General features: G+C 37.6%; 2 protein-coding genes across 3 annotated transcripts in view; one reads left to right on the forward strand and one right to left on the reverse strand.

Moving 5' to 3' along the window:
• The window catches only part of LOC135470176 (tyrosine-protein phosphatase 99A-like), a 39,282-nt gene extending 36,108 nt beyond the window's left edge, over positions 1 to 3,174 (reverse strand). The window contains 2 exon segments of the mRNA XM_064748972.1: positions 1,357 to 1,612; positions 3,064 to 3,174. Coding sequence (XP_064605042.1) covers positions 1,357 to 1,435 — 79 coding nt within the window. The 5' untranslated portion in view covers positions 1,436 to 1,612; positions 3,064 to 3,174.
• A 1,063-nt stretch (positions 3,175 to 4,237) lies between these two features.
• LOC135470308 (uncharacterized) lies at positions 4,238 to 13,527 on the forward strand. 2 transcript variants are annotated; one of them, XM_064749170.1, is made up of 6 exons: positions 4,238 to 4,313; positions 6,054 to 6,103; positions 6,516 to 6,620; positions 6,842 to 6,917; positions 7,768 to 8,889; positions 10,861 to 13,527. In XM_064749170.1, the coding sequence occupies exons 2-6, from the start codon at positions 6,086 to 6,088 to the stop codon at positions 12,135 to 12,137; spliced, it is 2,598 nt and encodes an 865-aa protein (XP_064605240.1). In that variant the 5' UTR covers positions 4,238 to 4,313; positions 6,054 to 6,085; the 3' UTR covers positions 12,138 to 13,527. The 2 variants fall into 2 exon arrangements, with proteins under 2 accessions (XP_064605240.1, XP_064605239.1); XM_064749169.1 differs by having other exon boundaries at positions 4,261 to 4,320.
• The last annotated feature ends 956 nt before the right edge of the window (positions 13,528 to 14,483 follow it).

Consider the following 14,483-nt stretch of genomic DNA (forward strand, 5'->3'; position numbering starts at 1 on the left):
GCCCAAACTCCCACATTTATATAAATCAAGCATTAGTATAATGTATACATGTTCATATGACAATTACAAAATCCCAGTGTAATGATTTCTCGTTCACTAATGCTTTGCTCAGTTAACCCAGGCTACACAGGTATTTCTCTGAAATGCAAAAATAAAAAATCTAATGGCCTGGTATATGAACTGTGTTCATATAACTTATTTGACTACAGTAAGCATCTAACCCATGGCTACAGCGAAACAGTCTACAAATTCTCTGCACAAGGCCAGGTTTGTACCTATACCTCAAATGTGCCTGCAATTGAATAACAAGCATCATTAACTACTTGACTGTGATCCATTCACTTCAGCCACAAAAGTCAAATCTTGAAGATAAACGTACAATATGCTCCACGCTTTTTCTTTCATTTATTTTGAATTTAAGCAATTACATTTGCCAACAAGTAAATAAATTCCCACTTACAACAGTAAAATGTTTATGTTATTAGCTTGCCAAGGGGATTGTAAGGGATTTTTGTGAGTCAGCCTTAGTGTCTGGCTATTAAGCTTGTTTGTTAAGATTAGGTACTTGTATTCCACTTACATGAAGTCCCAGAGTAAGGTTTTAATGTTAATGCTTTGTTTTTGATACACCTTCTTTGTGAATATGGTTTAAGGATGAAGGCCTCTTAATTCTAAGATGATACATGATCCCCCCAAAACCCCACCCCACCCCTCGAACTACCAGATTTTTTACTTACAGCCAATTTCAAGTTGTGGACTTTTCTATCCATGCATTGTATGGTTTTATATTTCAGTAAACCAGTCTTACAGATTTCACTACATCTTCATCTTAAACAAGAACATCCTTTGAACATGTCCACCTTCTCAATTTGAAATAATGTAAGAATTTGGGCAAAAACACTAGGTTTTGGTCTTCTAGACCTCTCCTGCTTAAATCAAATGTCCAACAAACTTGGGGTGCCATTTATACTTCAGCACTAATCAGCAAGCTGTTGAGTTTCTAATAACCCTTATTACAACTTTATACGTGTGCAAATTCTGTATTCTCTATGTATGTTATTTAATGTACCATCCTCAATATTAAAATTATTTTCAATACATTTTTGACACAAAAAGAACACACAGCATTATGCAGATAACATAAACACACTGAATGATGAAGATGGCTTAGTCATATGAAGTTTTACATCGCTACAGACTCCAGGCTCTTGACCAATGCCATATTCAAGAATCTTCCTCCAACAATAACCCTGAACGCTGCCATATATAAGTGATACACACTCAAGTAAAGCAAGAATAAAAAACTAAATTCCAATAAATAAAATAAACACAGAGGTAGAAACAAGGTGTACAAACCTGCTCCAGCTGAGACATAAACCACAGATATCACAATGGTAGGCAAAAGTCGAAGTAGAGGTGGGACCACTGCAAACATTGTTGTGAGAACACTCCTAGGGATGGCTCTTCTGCTGATCAGGTACCAGTAAGACGTACTGATGTTGTGGAGCTCACTAAGGTCCCTGACCCAGTGGCATCTTGAAAACAGAGGCAGATCTGGCAGCGGAAATCACATGGTACATGTAGATGTTTTCCCCTGGAGATGACTCTGTACCTAAAACCAAAGACAGTGTTCAGAAATTAATGAATCACAATGAATTAATCAATCACAACAGCTAGAGGTAAAACATGTGTAACCCACAGTACCAAAATCACATTTCATAAATAATAGTAAAAAATAAATGCAATAATTTTTCGCTGGATACATCATTGGATTATATAATGATGAATGCTTTGGTACTTGACTCGAGCTGTCGTAAAGTGTATGCATTAATAAATGGATACATACAATTTATCTCTGTGTCAAACATAGCCAACTTCAGAATTTATGTTTACCACAGGCAAATACCTTAGGCCTCAACTGCCTCCGGCTCTGCTTGCCTACTCTGAAAACATATATGGATGAAAGCTAGTAAATAAGATTCTTTGCCCTCAAAAGAATGGGGACTGGTCAAACACCCGGTGGCTGGCATGCCAAATGCTCCACTCCCATCTTGTTACATTTATGGCATATCAGAAAAAGTGATACTGTAACTGTAACATTGTAGACATTGTGCTACAATCCATTTTTTACATAACAACTGCTCAAGGTCCTTACTACTGGCCCCACCTCGAAGGGTTAGAAAATACACCGCCAGCAGCCTCCCCATTTGCAAAGGAGTTACACAGGGTTATTCAACAGGGGTGGTATCTACACTTCATTGAGATTTCTCCAACAACAGCTATTTAAAAGGTCAGATTTCAAATATTTTATGTCTGTAGGTTCATTTGACGTAAACTAGTAAAAATGAGGCAGTAACGGTATTTAAATTAACGTCCTATTATATTCACAAATCTCTCAAATTTTCATACTGATTTCTCCCCATTCAGCAGAGCTGACTGAATAATCTACTGACTTGGAACACTGAGACTCCAGTTTTCTCAATTTTTATCATGCCAAAGCTTGATTTAGCACATAGTGATAATGAATGTGAATACAAATAATGATGAATAAATAAACAGTACACAACTTCAAAATTTATTAATTAATTTTTCACACAATATCATTTTCACTGGCATTTGACTATTATAACATTATGCTATTGACCTCAAAATATTCAGCAAAGAATCTGTCAACTGAACATGAGAACTGTAAAACGAAGACGCTAAATCGGTAGAAGTCTACCCTACAGAAGTGTTTAGAATAGGATCATTATGTCAACGTGTGATTTGACAGTTCCCACAAGTCTGAAATCATTTCGAAAATAAATTGTCGTTAGCATACTCTAAATCCAGTGACCCATATGCTGTATTAGAGAATCTTGACAGTATTACACATCTCATCGACGTAACACTGCCGAAGCAGGTTTTATCGGCTACTGGACAACGGTGTGCAAGCTATATGCGCTAGAGAGGAGACTAAAAAGCCGAACGATTGCAAAGAAAAAGGCCTAGTAAAACGTTAAATTATTGTCTTTCAAGACATAGTATACTTTGCCGATAACATGAAATGGAGTCCACACTTACCTGCATGCGATTTATGCCTGTTTTAAGGCTATTAATCCTATGATCAGGATGCAACCTACATGAAATCATTTCGCCGATTCCGCCGTAACAATATCAGCCGCCATCTTTCAGAGTCCTCAATGAACTTCCGCTAGGTCACGTGATTCCACAGACACCTTGGCGGCCTCTTTGAAGTGTGTCTATAAATAACACGTCCTTTTACACATACGCTGTTTGAAATCAATGTTCGTTTTCGTTGTTGCATGATTTTGAACTTGCTCGAAAAAAAATGAAATAAATCAGCAAATATATGTAAAACCCTTAATTACTGCACGACTTTATTCAATATATGTGCAAATGTATTCATTTTGATTCACAGCAGAAAATCATATACGGCCATTTAAAAACAAATGTCGATGTTGAAGAATAACAAGTAATTTTAAGAAGAGTATTTTTAAAATCATGGAATCATGGAAATAATGGAACGTTAGGTATCGATATCATCTAAAACGTTTCTGTTTGCAAGGACTAAGTATGCAGAATTTACCCAAGACGATTTTCTAAAGTGAAGAAAAAAGTTCTTCTATGCAACTTTCATACAAATTTAAGATAAAAGAACTCCATCGATACATGCACTACATAAAAATTACATACTGATGAGTCATGCACACTAAGAGCCTTTGCAGTTTTTTACTTTTTTTATATGAGTCTATATAGTTACCTGCGTGCATTCACGTAAGTCTTCTGGCAGATTTTTATCGTTATATGCATAAATGTGTCCGAGAAACTAGGTATATAGTTATATATTTGTTGATATATGATCGCATATAGGAATATATAGATAGATGGCTATATATAGACTGTTCCATAGTTCACTGTCTGTACTGATGTGTCGCGAGAGAGCGACCAATATAGTTAGATCTGAAAAATTATTTTAGAAAAAGGTCAGTAGGCCTACTGGTATGAAAACTACCTACGAAATTATAATTAAAAGGAAACTGGTAACTGTTTGTAAAAAATAATGCCTTACAGGTTCACGCGACTTTTTAAAACAATCTCATAAGTTTTCTTGGGACAATGAAACGCATTTAAAATGACCATCTGAAATCTACATCAAGTCTTGACTTTCAAACCGAATCACTTTTATTGCCGTAGCAAAGTTCCTCGGTTGTCTCCCCTGCTACAGTTGATCCACACAGAAATGAAAATGGCGCCATGAAACATTTCCGGAGTTTGTGACACTGTGACATTTCATCGCAAAATATTAGCAGGTGTGAGGTTTGTTGGACGTTTATGTCATTTTTCCTGAACAGCCCGAGTGAAAACTTCCTATGTCTGGCAACAGTGCTTGGAGAAGTGGTCTATACAGCTTGATGTTACACATGAAATGCTTTATTTTACGCCGTCTGCTTTGATAAAATTTGCAGAGCGCCCTCTATTGCCTGTTCTTGGTACATGTACGCTGTCCAAAATGTCATTCATTCTGTAAAATATATTTCGTCTTTGTCAGGATTTTTCAAGAACGGCCTTTTAACATTCAAATGCACGGTATATTTTAAGTACTAGTCCGGTACATAAGGTTCTTTAAAGCGCAACGCAATGGTTATCGTTGTTGTTGTTGCGCCTTCAAAGGGACTATTTCACATCAAACGAGTTTGAAACTTCTTAACAATTTGTTTGTTGATTATTACTGTTCAAAATGCAGTTTTATTTCTGTGAATTAGCGGCTTAAGACAGATCTTTTAACTTATTTCTCGATATCTTATTTTTATTGTTTCAATTGGCACAAAATGTTGTGAGTTGCTACTATCGGGTTCATAATCATATTGTCGTTGTTTGTTCCAACAAGGGCTGACTTTCACTTTAGAAGGGTTTAGAGCGGATCAAAAGTTTGCTTATGCAGTATTGTAATCCAGATTTCAGTTGCATTGCAGTGAAGGCAAGGCTTAAGGCAGCTATTTTAACTTTTATTCTTTTTTATTTAACTTATTTCTTGTGTCCTTTTTTTTTTAAACAAGGCGAATCTGCACTTCAGGAGTCTAGCCAGTTCATGTAGGAGATGAGGTGACGGTTCTTGAACACTAACACGGCTAAATAATGTGATTTTGTGGTAGTTGCTAATGGCGCTACTGCACCAACAGACCTGACTAACCAAGATGTACATTCAGTCTAAAAACATCTGTAAAATCACGCCTTTTAGACACACTAGTTTGTTAGAGCCCCAACTTTGTTTCACTTATACCTGGTTGAACTTGCGATGCTCTCTTAAATTCACATTCCTCTTATGAGTCACAATGATAGATTTAGCCAAATTTTGAAAGGTGTCATTTCCAATTTCGACACCTTCGCGGGCTTAATGATAAAGCCTTCACTTCAAAGTTGGGAGACCCGGGAATCAAGCCTGGGCCAGGTCATACCAAAGATGTACTTGCTGCTGCCTCACTTGGCATTAAACCCCAAACATTCATCCAGTCATTGGGGCCTCTGTGGCTCAGTTGGTTAGCAGGTTAGCGCAGCGTAATGACTCAGGAGCTTCTCACTAGTGCGGTTGCTGTGAGTTCAGCTCTGCATATGGTTGTGGGTTTCTCCAGGGCTCTGCCCGCTTTCTTCCTACCATAATTCTGGCCGCCGTTGTATAAGTGAAATATTCTTCTATGTAAAGAGTTTATCAAGGGTTGAAATAACACAGGCAGGCTGATTGCTGTTGCATTTATATATACGTTGGCAGGGGGTGGCAGATCTGATCAGTTGACCTTCCTTGATTCATGGGAAGATTTAATATGCTCAGGGGTGTATTTGGCTCAATATATTTTCCACATACTCTTTCTCTCTAGATACCACTGTATCTAACCATGTCTTCCATAAAAGTAAAGAAAGTATTGTTGAGAGCAGGATGAAGCACTATGGCTCAGTCATTTGCTGTTAGATGTCTAACCCAAAATAGCTTGAGACAGTGGAGCTTAGTTTGTTTCTGTGTATTCTCTATTTTTTATTTCCTATTTTTTTTCTAGGATTACATTTGTTCCAAGTGGCCTCAGTCAAAATGGAAGGGCCTAAATCAGTAAGTGCATTGAAACCTATTTTGAGAATATAAAGATTGAAGAGTTAGCAAATGTTTGTCAGACATCAGCCAAGGCAATAAGTAAATTACATATAAATTATGAAGAGTGTAAAAAAAAAAAATCCATAATCTTTCATGCAGATATCAGTGTATTGGCTGAGGATTTGCATTAGACTCATATCTTCAGTTTTGATCTGGGTGCCACTTGCACAAAGCCATTGTAACCTAAGTTGACTATAACTACCATGACAACATATATGTCTTTAACATGTTTCTCCATGGTAATTACAATCAAGCTAGGCCACGATTGTTTTGTGCAAGAAACCCATGGACCAAGACAAGCATTGGGTATTAGTTAAAATTTTATTTTGATTTTGTTGGATCACAAGTTGTGTTTTCTTCCTTTTTACAGAGATGTACTTGCTACACCGTGTTCCAGAGGAAAGTCCATAAGAAAGTCTTAGAACAAAATCCTTTTCTTTCATTCGCAGAAATCAGCAAGAAAATAGGGGAAATGGTAAGTCAATTGAAATTTGCAAGCTAAAAAGCAGAAAATTAAGATTTGTTGGGTCTATGAATATGATAATCCAGAAATCCAAGTCAAAGCCTCATGGATTTAGTTCCTTTCTTGAAGAGTTCTTGGTGGTGAAAAAACAACTGATGGCGACATTGTGTTTAAAAAAAAGGAAAATCCCTGCAAATCCTGCCCTTAACTGAATTCCCTTTTTTTTTTTGTAGTGGTCAGCACTTTCAGTTAAGGAGAAAAAGATGTACAAGGTTGAAGCGAGGAGAATCAACCGGCAGAGGAATGCAGGTTGGTTGACACCCACCATTTATCAGTTAGATTACCTTTTGTTTTCCTATCAAAAGATAAGCCTGCATTACTTCAAGGATTTACTGACTCGTCCATTAAATGGGTCAATGCAATTAACTTGTGCCCCACATTCTGTGTTTTGAATTTATATTTGGCTGGAAAGCATTTAAAATATACTGTACATATTATGACAGAAGCTGTGGTGCTAAATTAAATCTACAAATGGATTTTTAGACATTTGAACAAAGAGTGTCAAAAGCTTAAAAACTGACTTTTGTTGATTAATTTAATTTTACTTATTTGCTTGGTTTTTTATGCTGTACTTAAGACTATTGCAGCATTAGGGAGAAAGGAATCAGAGGAAAACCCACAACCATCCGCAGGTTGCTTGCAGAGCTTGTCACACAGGACCAGGAAGGAAGCCAGCATGAGCTGGACTTGAACTCACGCAGGAATTTAACATTAACCAGTAGCGCCCACGACATATATCCACTGTTGTATCATTGTTCATTTCTGGATGCCCTACCAGTATTCACCAGATCTCACCAAAGCCCATGAGCTCTAGTTAGTACTTGTTTTTCCTCGAGCATCTTCCTAAAATTTCAAGATCTTATCCAGCTGAAATAACATCATTGTTTTATGGCTTAGTGTAGTCATGTCTCGCATCTGAAACAACAGTTGTCAGGTTCTTGTCAGGTTCTTTTTCTCCACAGTAAATGACTGTGTAAGTGAAATATTCTGCACAACATAGCTTTAAACACCAGTGGATCAGCTATATAAATTTATGATCATTTGAATACTACACAGGAAACGAGGCTTGTCAAACTTTTTATATCCTGTATACTTTCAGGTGTGAGCATCTTAAGGACTGAGCTTTCATCAGACAACAACCCTTCTTCAAAACAAAAACCTTCTTCAGCCAAGCATCCTACGGCAACGAGGTATCCTTCTCCAGTAGCTACTCCACCACAAGCACCACCTACATGTAAACCAGAGGAGACAACTGCTGAACCATCAACTGTTGCCGCTCCATTTCCAGTCACACTTATAAGGGTGGATCGTACACCACAGCCCATGACTTATCAGTTTGCAGACAAGACAGATATGCTTTCCATGTGCAATGTAGATGGAGCTAAGTTAAATGTGAAAGTTGTCTATACATGTACCCCTGTGAATCCCCAGGGAAAAATGAAGACGTCACCTGTCAAGAAAGAGGCTGGCATGTTAAGCAAAGCCCATTCCCTGCAGTCAATACTAAATCATCGTGTATCTGCAGTTCCTGTCACCAGTGTAACTCCAACCATTCAGCAGCCAGTGGTTGCGAGAATGGAGAAGGATGATGATGATATTATTCCATTTAATTCTGAGCCAGACCTATCAGTGGTAAATTCTGAAGCATTGGATGATATTATGGTGATAGAAGACAGCATACCATCAAGTAATGCAATAAGTGCTATTCGAAGGAAGAAAGAGGAAAAGGCTGGTGGAAGTTATGGTGATTTGTCAAAAGAGACAACCTCCCCTTCAGAAATGACATCATCTGGCTCCTGTGGACAAGGAGTACATTGTTCCTCCCCACTGATTTCCTCGTCCCCTCCTCTTCTGAGGTCAGTCTCTCCACCATCATCTGCACCCCGTCACCAGCAAAACAACTCACCACCAGTGCTGTTCCTGGAACCACAACTTACCCAACACGAGGTATCAAAAACCCCAGCAAATTCCATCACGGCGTCATCAATTCTTAAAGAGAAACTTGCTTCCTTTGTGGCTGCCAAAAGAAGCTTCACTGATGTTGATACCATGCCTACAAAACTTACAATTCAAGGGAAATCCATTGTATTATCTGCATCAAATTCACAGCCACCGCTGGCGGCATCTAAGAAGGAAGATGATGGGAAAGAGATTAATCTATGTGGCTTAACCACTTCCAGTCAGCCTCCAGTTCGTGTGGCATTTAGACCAAAGAAAAAAGGTAAAAGCTTGGGAAATATCATGTGTCAGTGTTGTTCTTATTCATGATATTCTTATGTTGACACTAGTAAATATTTAAAAGGACAAGGCGGCATCGGGCTAAAATATATTTCATTCGAAAGCAGCATAATCAAGGTGTCTAAAATGTATCATACTTTATTATTTTAATGAGACCTCACCAAATAACAGGTAGAACAAAATGACAACACTACACAAATGGCTGGTGTCGAGGCAGCCATCTTGAGAATTTTATCAAATAAAACATGTTGCTATCATATTGCGTGGCCTTAGCTTGACATAGCCTTTACCCATTCACTCCATTAAATGACATTTGATAACAGAACTACTGCATAAGACAATTTTGACGTCATTTACAACAATTTAGTCACGTGTAGCAGAAGGGCCATTTCACATAGTGTTGTGGGACAGATCTGTATCATTTACGAACCACCACCGACATAAAATCAGTTGATTTACAAGCCGTGTAGTATTCAATGACGGTATCACAATTTATGCCAGGCAGTAGCATACAATCTTGGCATAACATCTCATCTCCCCAAATACACATTTTTTCATTCATTTTAGCGTTTAGTCAGCATTTTCGAAATAACATATCAGAGCCAGTGCAAAATTCATTAGGGATGCCGAAGGTTTATCAGATCATGGTATCGCTTAAAATTAATTAAATCTTATGATGTTTTTTCTCTGCATTTATTACAACTGAAGAATTTAAATTTTCCTCCTTTATCTTTCTTGCATACAAGGGATGTTTTTTGTGCTTCTGTTTACAAAATACAGTAAAATTAGTACCATACAAAACTGAAGCATACAATCGAGTGACAGTCAAATGCCTAGATCAGCCTCAGTTGTGCTTAGATTTATTTTCATATGTTTCAGAATTTAGCATGAATCTAGTTGTATAAAAATCGTATTGTAATTTTGTTAACATTTAACGGGGGTCAAAATCATTAGTACTATCCCCTGTATGATACAGCGGGAACCAGGAATGACCTGGCCGTGCATCTTAAGCTAGGCTATGTAAGCAAAGTCACTGGAATTCCTTGTAAATGATATAGTAGGCCTACTGTATCAACAGTTCATCAAGTGGAAGAAATATCCTTCCAGTGGGTCTGATTTCCAAGAAAACTATATTTATCACTTTGGCCTTCCTTAGTGAATCCACAACTTTAATCTGCCATACTCTACTGCCTAGACTATTATACAGAAAATACCTTTGACCTTAGAGAGCTAGAGTAAACATGAGGTCACCTTGCTCTCGGTAAAGGAGACGTACTGAAGCTAATAGTGTGTCAACACTAACTAAACTAACTTTCACTAAACTTTTACTGGGTTGAAAAATAATCTAAAAAAAATTATTTAATGCCAGTTTAAGATTCTTTGAGATTCTTTCAGTGGACATATAAGAATCGACTCATACACCATAGACAATTGTGGTTATTGACAATTTGGAACTTCAACTTTATCCAAACATTTTCATTAATAGAGTGCTCTAAGTATTTCCCAGAAGAGATACAAGCAAATACAGAATGATTCATTAGTATGGTTATCTGTTCAGGACTTGAAAAGTATGCTTGCCATCTCGCCATTGCTGACAGACTAAACTGCTCTGGCGAGTAATTATAGCAGTGTAATTGTGAATGTGGCCTACTTTTATCTTTTATTTTAACATAATTGCAGAAGAAAAAATGTAGATCCACTTGTATATTATGATATGGCCATTACATAAAGATTTTGTTGATAATATCCATTCATATACACTGTGACCAGCATGAACTCTTTGGCTGGACCCTGCACTAATAATTTCAAATTGAAATATTGACATGGGCAAATGAAACTCTGACTTGTGGCTTTTAGTAGAATTATAAATATATACATTTTTGCTGTTTGCTTGACGAGTCCTTTTTGTTAAAGCTGAATGATCAGATGGCTATGCCTTTATTTGGGGTTGCAGGTGGTGAACGGAAAAAGAAGGAAGGAGATGAGGTTCCAGTATACACTTGTAACCAGTGTATGATAGCATTTTCTCAGGACATTCAGTTGAGGGCACATTTCCTCTCGGCGCATACAGAGGAGGATGAAGGCAACAGTCCCCAATATAGGTGTCATTTCTGCAGTATTGTATTTGAGCAGAAGCATGATCTGACAGCTCACATGGTGGTGAAGCATGCCAACAAAGGGGTGGTGTCTATCAAACAGAAAGTCCCTATGGCTGTTCCTTCAGAAATTGCAGCTCAAACCACCACCACTGGCCAACCTCAAGTTGTTACACAGGTTCATCAAAAGCACCAAACAAAATCCCCAGAGTATAGTGTTCCCATTGATGCAACCTCTAAGGAAAGGGAAAGTACTGCACCGCTGAATAGAGGACCTTCACCCTTGACAGCTTCTGCAGCAGAATGGTGCAATGTGTGTGGATGCGTATTTCCTTATAAACGATCTCTAGATATCCACAGGTTAAAAGAGCATGTAAATATCTTTAGTCCCACTGCTTCTGTGTCACTGGATCGGTCTGAGACTGTTAAATTAGAGGTAGAAGGTAAGATGGGAAGTACAGTTCAGAATGTGGTCCACAAAACGTCTTTCTGCTTGTCTTGTGGTTACCCTTGCAAATCTAATAGTGAACTGGGTAAACACATTTACTCCAAACATGGTGGCAAATATTTCTGTCCAGCTACTGGGTGTAAACGTGTATATCAGGAAAGACGTTGCCTAAAACTGCATATAAATTCTCATCATCCCAGATTCAAAGCATATTCATGTAAATCCTGTTCATTTTGCACGTACCAACAGTTAGCCATGTTGAGACACTTGGATGACCATGCACAAAAACTGAAGGGTAATGTTACATATGTGGAAAAGCAGAGAACTTCCGATTTCCTGCAAGTTGAGGAATGTGTGAATGGATCTGAGGAGGTCAGCTCTACTGAAGAGGCAGAAGAAACCCTAAGTGCACCTTACGTTTACATCGAGCGGTTTAATGGAGAAGAAGTAGAAGATGTGCCATTCAATCCGTCTCCAGGGCAATCTCTTGTTGCACCCGCTGAAGAAACCAAATCTGACAATATACAAAAATTAGACTCTCAAGGTCCTTCAGGTTTCCGTTGCCTGGACTGCAAAGGCTCGTTCTCAAACAGGAACAGCCTTACTGCTCACTTCAACAACTGTGGGCTCAAACTTCCCAGTGCCAGCCAAGAAAAAACAGAAGCTTGGACCACCCCTGCCTGTTGACAAGCCACTTACCTGTAATTTGTGCTTTACATCATTCAAAACATTCACTTCTTTGAAGAGTCATCGACGTTAATATACATTTCAAGCATAAGGATGACGACAATGCTTTTTCCTGCCATATTTGCTACAGAGTTTTTCCAAACAAGAGGGGACTAACAGCTCATATGAGACAACATAATACATAAGACTGCAGCTCTTATAACTTCAAGTTAAGTAAGCTTGCAATGTGCTTAATTGTAAAGCCTGCCACAGAAGAAGGCGAAATGCTTAGCTATTGTCCAGACAAGATTTTTGCCTCAGTCAAAAGTTAAATGCAGACGATAAGCATTTGGCTTACAGATCGGCATGAAGCAGGTCATGTGACCGGTCTTATCACAGGAAAAATGGTGGACTCAGATGATGCGGTAGAGTAGAGTTTAAAAATTTATTGTTCAATCAGCGGCGTCATTTTTTACGATATTCTTATGTGGACAAAAATGGGTGAATCCCCTAAAGATCAGTCATTATTTCGGACACCATTTGGAATAAACCTTGGGTAAGTCACATGATTTATCACTGCATTTATATTGGTCTGTTTGTGTATCTTGCTGTGCTGATGACTTACGTCCTCCGCGCATGATGAGATTTTTTCTCTCGCCTGCCTGAAAATATCAAATAAGCTAGATGCTTGACTCATGGTCTCTCGAGTCGAAAACCTCACTACAAACTGCGCGTACACAATGAGGTTTTAGTTACTGGTGGTCAATAGCTGAGCATTTTGCTCTCATCTGCAGCGAATGTATGAGTGTGATACCAGAATCTGTATGATGAGAAAGTTATGCTCGATATTTTGCACTTTTATGTTTTGTTTTTCTTGATGCTTTTACAGCTATACTGTTATGAAGATATAAGGCGAGGTCCTAAAGCTCCATCAAGGGCTTCATTATGCTCATTGGTGGAGGTTCTTACATGAATATAAATTCAGGTGCAAGGTATGTCATCTTTTTCACGAAAGTCAGTAGAAAAACAGTGGCACTAAGGAATATGAAACAAATCATTATAATGGCCCATTGATGTCTACGATGATTTAATGGATAAACAGAGAAACAAGAATTGCAAAACATATTGAAGAGAAAAAAGGTCAGAATCAGGTGGAATATAAAAAAATGTTTGAAATTTAAAAAAAAAAGATAAAACAGTAATTTATGGGAAACAAAATCATGCTAATTAATGAAGGGTTCAGCAGAATAAAGAAGTTTTAGGAAAAAATCAGTGAAAAGTAAAAACTAAACTTAAAAATGAAAGTGAAACGAACGTTTTTCCTTGGCCTGCATTTCCATCCAGTTATAAATTTCTATTTTCCTTTATATTTGATTTTATAGTATGTAAGTTAATGTAATTTATTCTGTCTGTAATTCATTGTTTGAGTGTGTTTTTTGAAGGTATGGTTCGGCACGTATACCATGCCAGGCTGTAGTCATGATCATTTTCATGCCTTAAGTAAAGAGGCTCTGGGGTAGGCCCCGTGAAATGAAAGATCAGTTTAGATCTTTTGAATGGTATAGAAGACAGGTGTGGGGTTAAGAAGTTTGTATGTAATAGTTATGTTTTTCTGTAGTTGCAGTGACATGAAACCTATCTTCACTGAGAATATACATGGGGACATGAAATATGATGATTTTATGTATGGTTTTTGAAGGAAGAATTGTTAATGAATTATTAAAGACTTCAAATATTAAGATAATCTTCAAGTTCTGTACAACTGCTTATGTCTGAGGCATTCGGCTTGTTAACTGTGCAGTTGAGCAAGTTCTTGTTTGAGAAAAGGTGTTTGTCTCAGGTGGATTTATTGTTGTTTTTTGTTTCTCGCCATATTAATGGTTAACATTTATTTCTGTGCAAAATAAATGTACCTGTATGGTCGCTTGAGCATTGTTGGCCATGTTTTGGATGGAGTTGTTATGTTTATAAAGTAAGTTAATTTTGGGATTTACATCGACTGGAATTATGGTAAATCATGTGGAACACGATGCAATTCCATTGTCCGTCAGATGGGTATATGTATACTGTGCTGTATAGATTTATGTTGACGATATGAGCCTATCAAGATTGTCATGTAAAACTCACTGATTTATCTTAGATTTCCATGAAATGGCTGGGGAAAAAAATAAATAAATAAAGGAGGTCAAAGCCCGGGAACTAATTCATCTATTTCTGTAAGTATCCAGCCTAATGTCTGTGTCATACAGGTGTACTTCGACATTAAATAGCCCATGAAAAGCTCAGCAGAATCTCCACCTTATTTCAGTGTTATAGCAAATTTTTAAAACAGAAAAAAGTAATAAATTTTTACAAAGAGTAAAGTCT

The sequence above is a fragment of the Liolophura sinensis genome, chromosome 7 (assembly GCF_032854445.1).
Source record: "Liolophura sinensis isolate JHLJ2023 chromosome 7, CUHK_Ljap_v2, whole genome shotgun sequence".
Lineage (NCBI taxonomy): Eukaryota > Metazoa > Mollusca > Polyplacophora > Chitonida > Chitonidae > Liolophura > Liolophura sinensis.

What these genes read in the sequence shown, in the direction of transcription:
- LOC135470308 (XM_064749170.1), top strand. An exon ending in GCAAGAAAATAGGGGAAATG is followed by an intron (nt 6,621 to 6,841) that starts GTAAGTCAATTG and finishes TTTTTTTTGTAG; the next exon opens with TGGTCAGCACTTTCAGTTAA. An exon ending in ATTTAGACCAAAGAAAAAAG is followed by an intron (nt 8,890 to 10,860) that starts GTAAAAGCTTGG and finishes TTGGGGTTGCAG; the next exon opens with GTGGTGAACGGAAAAAGAAG.